The 9,056-nt window shown below is 34.1% G+C and overlaps 1 protein-coding gene across 1 annotated transcript in view; it reads left to right on the forward strand.

Moving 5' to 3' along the window:
- Positions 1-2,266: 2,266 nt before the first annotated feature.
- The window catches only part of LOC106478189 (dnaJ homolog subfamily A member 2-like), a 28,594-nt gene continuing 21,804 nt past the window's right edge, over positions 2,267-9,056 (forward strand). The window contains exon 1 of the mRNA XM_013938715.2: positions 2,267-2,416. Coding sequence (XP_013794169.1) covers positions 2,348-2,416 — 69 coding nt within the window. The 5' untranslated portion in view covers positions 2,267-2,347. The remainder of the gene's footprint in view (positions 2,417-9,056) is intronic.

Genomic DNA, 9,056 nt, shown 5'->3' on the forward strand with positions numbered 1-9,056 from the left:
TATTAAGTAAAGGCTTGTGCCGCTTAAGTTTCGTCGGTACGAAGTTACGGAAAATCAATTAAAAAAAAAAAACGGAGACGTAACAATATGTTTATAATTTTTCGTTTATTTAGTTTGCATACTGTTTTAGTATAAAACGCGGTCTGGAAAGTTGTTAAGATTGCCTTATTCTAGATATTTTGTTTCTTTGTTGTCTATAGTAGATAATGTCTACTCTACCCGAAAAGATATTGCAATAACATATAGCAACTGAGTTGAGAGAATTAGCACTATAATATTCCTTGTTGGCCAAGTGAACGTTGTACGAACATAACAGCCAACCAATCTGTGAGAGAACAAAAGTCACAAGTTTTGCAGTCGATTGAACAAGGAAACTAAGCTCACCTGTTGAATGCAGGCGCGTTTTTTTTGTTTTTTTTTTTATCCAGATCTATTAGGAGATCGTCGAATAAAGAATCGTGTTTAGTTCAATGGAGGTCGATATCGAGAGAAAGAAAGCTGTGGAACTAAATGAGCTCTAGAAGAAGCAACTGTCTTTTTGTGTGTACAGGTATACTGCATTTTCTTATTGTTTGTTGAATAATAAAGATTGTTTTCTTTCCTACTAACACTGTCCAGACCCTTTATTTCAAACACGAACACTAAGAAAACTCAGTTAAGTTATCAGATTCAGAATTAGTCTCCTTTTGTTTCTAAGCGAATCTGCTGTTATTAAGGGGTTTGTTTATCTGATACTAGCGAATGTACCTGGCTTCGCTCGGGTTATTAAGTTGCTTTATTCCAGATGACTATGTCAGTGTGTGTATTATGAACCCATTTTAACGTAAAAGTACATATATATATATATATATACCTTTGTTGCTCCTTTACGGGATTTGGCCGGTATATAATAGTAACCTTCCCTCTGATTTGTCCTCCGATTTTAAACTGAAATAATAAAAAATAAATATTTAAAAACAAACCTCTTTAATTAACGGAGCCTCTAAATTAGAAAACAACAAATATATTTTTTTAAATTTTGAAGTTTATGCATTTCATTTTATACTTTCAGCACATAGCCTTTTATTGCTAAGCAATATGGTGTAAAAACCATTGTTGGAACGCATTGTTACCAAAACGAACTGGCTCATATATATATTGAAAGTTGTTATTTAAGGAACTACTTCTTTTCTATGTGGTTTTTCGCTAGATTGCCTCATTAAATAGATGTGAAAGTGCGTGTCTGTCTGTCTGTGATTTACATGTGTAATTTGTAATATAAGGAACCACTTCTTTACTATGTAGTTTTTCACTTGCTTGTTTCATTAAAAAGATGCGCATGCGCGCGTGCACGTGGATAAGATAAGTAATATACTCAGGAGCACACCCTCAGGGTCCACTTAGGACGGGTACAAAATTTCAGATTTCTAGGTTCTTTCCTCTTGGAGCTATGGCGGTCACACACATACACAACCACGGACGAGCGTAAGCGCATGCTCACAACTGTGATTTCTATTTCTAAGTTTCAAGTTTCTAGGTTCTTTCATCTTGAAGCTATGGCAGTCACATTTATTTTCTATGTAGTTTTTCGCATAAAAAGATGCACATGTGCGCACGCACGTATATAAGTAATAATACTCAGGTGCACATCCTTAGTGTGGGTGCAAAATTTCAGGTTTCTAGGTTCTATGCTTTTGGTGCTATAGCGATCACATATTCTTTCTAATGTGGTTTGTCGCTAGCTTGCCTCACAGAAAGATACGTTTACTTCGTATGTGTGCAAAAAGTCAGGTTCTCAGATTCTTTTCTCTTGGAGTTATGACAGTCACACACACACACACAGACCCACAGAAATGCCCTTTATTATCATTGATTTGTCAAGAAATCACTGACTATGATTACAGGTATTGTTAGAAACAATGTAATCACGGTAAATACTTACGAAAAACTTGAACTTAAAGTATTATTTTCATTTATTAATAATCTTGCTTATGGGTAAACCGTTGATATAGAGGTAATGTCAGATTTGAGATATGTTCGAAAAGAAAGCAGCTAAGCAGGAAATGCCGAAGAAATATCTTTTTTTATAATACTCTCGTTTGTTGTGATTCGAATGTTTCACAAATTTGTTTTAACTGTTCATCATTTCTTTTTAAATTAAATTTTACTTAGGAAAAATTGTTGCACTGAAATAATTGGTTCGAGTTATTCTCGTTTGTTGTGATTCGAGTGTTTCACAATTTGTATAAATTGTTCATTAATTGTATAAATTTCACAGAGTGCGCAAATACTCCTTTTCATTTAGACTGGTTTGGGGCTCGCTTGCTGTTGTGATTTGACCTTTAGTTATAGATTTATAAAACATAAAATGGGAGATACAAAATTATATGATCTGTTGGGTGTTTCACCAAATGCTTCAGACTCTGAAATTAAAAAGGTAAGGTTTTGTTTTTACTTGTTTTAACGAAAGTCTTATATTAAATTAATTAAAAACAAGGACGAGTGTTCAGTGATGTAACCTAAGCCTACTTTAGTGCTTACTTCACACTACGTGTACTCTGATGTGATGCGCAATTAACGTTAGGCCTAACTCTATTCGCACAACATCTTCCACTGTTAATTTTAAAAACTAAAGAAGGACATTCGAAAATTGATTTTACAAATTACACATTCTTGTATCAAAATTTAGAAAACGAAGTGTTACTACTAGTAATAACAATACGCAGAAAACAATTGAGAATGAAGCAAACTAAAGTGTCAATTTTGAAACTTAAAAAGTGAATGTTTTTTAATTTTATGACAAGGATTGTGTGTACTGTGTTAGTCTTTTGTTTTTTAAATATACAGAAAATTTTGGAAGTGCTGATTGTGTTACAGTCCACTTTGAGTTTGAACTGGCATGGAAGCTCCATCCAAACTTTTAATTTTTTATTTGCGTACTAAAATTAAAATACCTCATTTCAAATATTAGTGCTTTTACTTATCATCATCATCATCATAGACAGCAGTACATCAATAATTCTACCGATGCTTAGCTGCCACACAATCATGAATTATTATTACAAGAAAATTGGGACAAAAGTGGGATCTAACACGCCATGAATACGGAAATGGCTTTTACTTGTAGAATATTTCGGAAATAGATACATTATGGGATTAATTTAGAATGCCTGAAGTTCTTCAAGCTATAAATTTACCCATGTAGTGGAGATTTGAAAAACTTCTCTGGTGCTCTATGCTGAACCACTTGACTTTTGCCATGAATGAATGTGACAGTGATCTTTATCATATTTAAGTATTACACCAAAATATATTATTACTAAATCACTTTAATTTGGGGATGATTCAATGCAATTGATTTACAAGTAAAAATGTTTAACGGTATCTTTCTTTCGAAATGAGACTGAGACAACCTAAGTGTAACACCAGCCATTACCATGTGGGTACTTCTAATCGATTGTTAAAGCTCAACATGCATTTTGTACATGGAGCATCATATACGTAAAATAACCCAAATATCTCTCATGAAGTGGTGGTACATTGTGTAGTTTGTTATAAGCTACATGAGCAGCCTGTGGTAATATGAATAGAGCTTGGTAACTGATGGCATTTACTAATACATTAATCAATGGGCTCATTATTCGATTATATCTGACTAATTCATTACTACATCATACGTGCTCTGCCCCCCACTCCTCATAAAAGCACAAAAACTCATGGTATCATAGTAACTTTTTCAACCATTGCTTTATTCTGCCACAGAATTGACATTGTTTTAGGTTATTTTTTGAAGTAATTTTTAAATTACAGTGAAACTCCGATTTAATGCAAATTCGGATATAACGCGATAGGTCATTAACTCTTTTGACACGGGCTTGGTCCCTGGGACCGACCTCGTAACCATAACCTTGTTATAGTTTACATACTAATAACTTTTAATATTTTAAGTGTATCTTTACAAAATTTTTTAGACTTATAGAAGCCTTTTGCACACAAAACATCAGATTTTTAATGTAGTATTTTTGCTTAAATTTGTCTGTGAAAATATCAATTTTTTTTTTTAACTAGTCTGAGTGCAAAGTGATTTTCTTATGAAAATAAAAAATACTTTTAATCATCTAAAAACCTCAAATGTCCTTTGTGTAATCCCTAAAACCTCCTAAATGCATTTCAAACGTTTTTCTTTCACTAAATCCTTATAGTTTTTGTTATTTTCTATACCTTAGCTCAAAATGGTATCGGTCAATTTGACCAACCTCGTAACCACCCAAAAACAAAATTGAAATTTTAATTACTTTTATAATAATAAATAAAGAAGAAATAAAGTAATTACACAATCTTCTTTTTTCTTGCCTGATTTTTTTAATGATTATAGTAAAGCAGTAAACAATTTTTATTTAATTAAATAATACACCAAAGAATATAGACTAATAACATGCAAAAAGTTGACAAATTCACTTAGGTCTCAAAATTCTCCTGGCTTTCTTGAACCCCGATTTAGCATGACCCCGCTTGTTTCACGATAACATTTTATGGACTTTAACGATCGTGTTATAATGGGGCTACACTGTATTTTTGTTTTCCTAGGATAAACCTTTTCTGAAGGTCACCATATGCACATTTTGCAAAAAAAAATATATATTGCTTTTTAAAAATTTTATCACAATTTTTTTCAAAATGATCTGGACATTTTGTACTTGGTAAATGAATCGGTTATGTTGACTCAATACCACTATGTGATCACCATTATGCTTGTTTCTTTTAAATATGCAGTAATTCCATAGTGATATTCTGATAAATAATGAAAACACATTTTACTTTCACTGATGAGAGTAACAATGTTCTCATTTAAAATGTATCACAGATGCAATTAGAGATAATTAAGTAGCCAATTAGCAAATATATTTTTTGTAATTGTTTGAATAAGATAAACAAAAATATTACTAAATAAAGAGCTGAGTTACCAGAATAATTTTCAGTCACCTACCATACTCAAAAAATAGTAAACATAGCTAAACTAACTTAATTTGATAATAATTTTATTTGGTGAATAAAATAAAAAAAACAAAAAACATTACTCTCATATAAAACCATAACATGTCTATTAAAAGTAAAAACATCAATTTGAAGCAAAAAGTTAAACATCAACAAAATCACTTTATTAAGCCTTAGTTAATCTCAAGTCATGTGACATTTGTGTCATACTGTATTCCTGTCTAGATAAGCTATTTATTCATGATGTTGGCAAGTTTTTCAAATATTTTATTTGTTAAACTTGTGATAAAGTTCTGTTTCTTACCCATTCAATCTTTCTCTAAACTGTATAAGCTTACCTTATTTCAAGTTGTCTTCTCATTGATGATATTTTCTGTATCTTTCAAGCAGATATAATTTAACACAAATACTTCTGCAATTCATAAAAAAAAGGAATTGAAAAGAATATTTACAGAAGCTGTAAAAAAATCTTGAAACAATTTACTATTGTATAATAGTCTAATTTTTGCTATATCCAATTGTATTTAAACTTTCTTTACAGCTGTTTACAAAGCTGTGTTTCATTGGTGAATGATCAGTCCATTTGGTGTGACACCATAATAAGTTTCAACCAAGGCATATACAGAAAGTAAGGGAAATGCTTGAAAATCAAGAAGGGGATGATATACGCTCAAGGTGTGATAGGTTCTTAGAAAAATAAATTTTTTTCGATGAGCAGAAAAATTCTAAATTGTAAAGTATTTTTGAATTATAGTTGTTGAAACTTAGTTAAAACTAACATTTTGTTTTGGCTCCTTATGTCTTCAACAGAGTCATGGGAGTATTTGCTCGCCATGCCCACAGTCTTGGATGTTGTTTCCAATATTAAATGGATGATTGGTTTCTCCTTGTTTCTTTTGGTGAGGCCTTCATCTCAGCCACATCACTTCTCCTCAAAGAGGTGGCTTGTCTAGGTTGGTTGGTCAAGTATTTCAAGTTTTTTCCCGACTTCAACTCGGTACTTGATCTACCTTGAAAACTTTTTACATTCTTGACTCAATCAGAAGCCGTCTTCATGGCTAGATTGTGCCAATCCAAAGGTCAGCATCCCACTGCTGCATCCATTTGGATTTCCATTTCTTCTTGAACACATCTCTTACTGGTTGGGGCATGTCTCTTCTGTGGCCTCAGGGTTTGGTGTCCTGCGGAGTATACCTTCCACATTAAAGCTCTTGAAATCTCAGCCATCTATCAAGTATTCCTATTTCCTACCTTGTCTTGTGGATCACTTGATTATGATCTGCTCCAACAATTCAAAGCCATTTTCCATATCATTTGCTCCAGGGACCCTAGATTTCACATGTTTGACTTTCTGTTTTTAACCCACTTATATAGAATTTGTTTGACAGCCTTTTATATCCGGGGATGTTTGAACCTGGTGGATTGACTCAACTGGACAGGATTCATTCTATTCACTCCATTTTCAGGCATTTTGTTCAATTTGTTCCCAATTGGGCACACCAATGATCAATGCCTTTGCCTCTCCTCTCATACCCAAACTCCCCCTCTTCTGGTCCCAGGTACCTCACTCAGTATCTCTGGCTTTAGATGTACTGATCTCATCTCTTTCTGTATGTATACCCCCTCTCTGTCTCTTATATCTTTTACTTGGGAGTGCTATCCCTTCATTTTCACATGTGGGATTTGTCTGGTCCCTTATTTAATGGTCAGGTTTTTCTGATCATATAGCTCTTCTTTTATCCCATTCATGTTGTCCTTCTACTCTCTCTTTCAACAAAAATGTTCCACAGTTGCCCATTATTTGGTTTTCTTTACCTGTTTGTTTGACCAAGGATTGTCATTTCTACCATCACATGCTGTTGGGAGGCCTTGAAAACTACCTTTTTGCTGTAGTTTTCTATTTTCCTTCACTTTGTTCTAGTCTCTTCTAATTCCTCAATTTCCCCCTAATCTGATTCCTTTGCCTGACTGAAACCTTGATATGGTTCATTATGCTCTTACCCAGGCTTTGTTTAACCACTTAGCCACTTACTCTATATATCATCTTTCTCTTAAAACCTCTTTCTTTCTTCTTGCTAGTGGTCATCACAGATCTAATCTTTATGCAATGGATGCTTCCCTTACTTTGTTTCACAGATCTTCCTTGATTTTACTCCTGAACTACATGTTTTTTCCTAAAATTTGGATGGCTCAGGAGAGTGATCATACTTTTTCTTCCATTGATATTGGCTCTCTATGATTATATGATCCCTATTGCTGTTTGTGTCCAGCTCAGGTGGTCAAATGTTACTTGGCACACACAACTCCATTTTGGGGTTCCTACAATAATTTATTCTTGTTGTGGGGCCCCCTCTTCTTTTAGGGATTTCTTTCTCCTTTCAGCCATGGGGGTGTTATAATATGATGGTCAATCCCACTATTTGTTGGTAAAAAGAGTAGCCCAAGAGATCGCGGTGGGTAGTGATGACTAGCTGCCTTCCCTGTAGTCTTACACTGCTAAATTAGAGACGGCTAGCATAGATAGCCCTCATGTAACTTTTCGTGAAATTCAAAAACAAGCAAACAAACTTTCCAACATGGATGGAGATATTCACAGGCTCTATCACTTGAATCACTCTCTGGACTTGTACTTTTGATGACAAGATCCTCCAGACTGGAATGTAGACTATGCCCAATACATTTGTTTCCCATTATTTCTACAGTCTGATGGTTTTCCTCCTCCTAGTCACCATTCTCTAGTGTACTCATTGTCCTTAATGGGTAAGTACTACTTTTATTTCCTTACCTCTTTATAAAGTACTCCTATTCACTTCTTGGAACTCACCTGTATCTGGGGTAATGGAAGGTGTGTTAAACCCTTGCACCCTGTCTCCTAAAGTGTCCACTGTTGAGATGGAGTTTTCCACAAGATCACTGTGGTGTTATATATTTCATTGTTCTTTCCAGCCCATACCTTTCATGGGCTATCATGAAAGAAAACCAGCACCAGAGGAGTGCAAACAACTTCCCTGGCTCACACATCCTAGCTTTTCATGTTAAGTTCTGGAGTAACCCATTGCACTTTATTCAGTTGGTTACATTTGCTGTGGTTGGGCCTGATCAGGTCTGGGCACCTCTCTGATGTCTCACAATGCAAATTCTCTGGTCATCAAGAGGAGCATGGGAGACCCTTGCCACATCTTGTTCCTAGCCACTGGGGTAGTTGACTTGGAGAGTTCTTTGCTTGTTGTGAGATCTCCCAGATGAGAGTCTGAGGAGGCAGCACAATGAGATGGGAAGTAGGGCAGAAGTTTCCCTGTCAGTATAGTGTAGGTCATCCCCTATTATATAATATGCCAATTTCCCAATGGTTTTTACGTACCACAGAACTGGTATCAAACTGTAGATTATAATTCAAATTTTAGTACTATATATATTATCTGGTTTTTTAATCTTAAAGCAAATATTAAAGAAACACAGATAAACATAAATTTTTGTATGTCACATGGTATGTTGAATGCAGCACTGGTTCAAATTAGATGTTTGTGAAGTCAAAATACTAAGTCTATAGTTTCAAATGAATTAGAAACTCAAATTACCGATATTGACATGCTAAAATATAAAATAAGAGCCTCTTATCTTTTCAATTTGCTATGATATTGCGCATGAAATAAATAAAACACAGTGGCACCCTGCCCACCTATTTCCATTTTTAGAAACACTCCCTTATATACACTTACTTCTATATATGACATGAATAACCAATTGGAATCTCAGAATGTCCCTCTAGTGGATTTCTCAGTCATTTTAACAGACTTGGTACCATTTTTTGTCTTTTGAACCAATATTTCAACAAGGTAGGGTGTGTATTTAGTCTGCTCAAAATTTCATATTTTTTAGACTAAAACACATCTTAGTTACTAAGCTTTATAAATTATAGTGGAATTCTATGGTATTTTTGTAGTAATTTGATTTTTTAGTTATTCAAATATGTGTATATATAAAACCTAACAAAGAAATTTTAAAGGCTTAGCAGCCTACGTAAAGCAGCAACCGAGTACAAAGGTCGTAACTAGAAGAGATAATTGTTTGCTTTACTTCTT

Source organism: Limulus polyphemus, unplaced genomic scaffold, assembly GCF_000517525.1.
Source record: "Limulus polyphemus unplaced genomic scaffold, Limulus_polyphemus-2.1.2 Scaffold187, whole genome shotgun sequence".
NCBI classification, from domain to species: domain Eukaryota; kingdom Metazoa; phylum Arthropoda; class Merostomata; order Xiphosura; family Limulidae; genus Limulus; species Limulus polyphemus.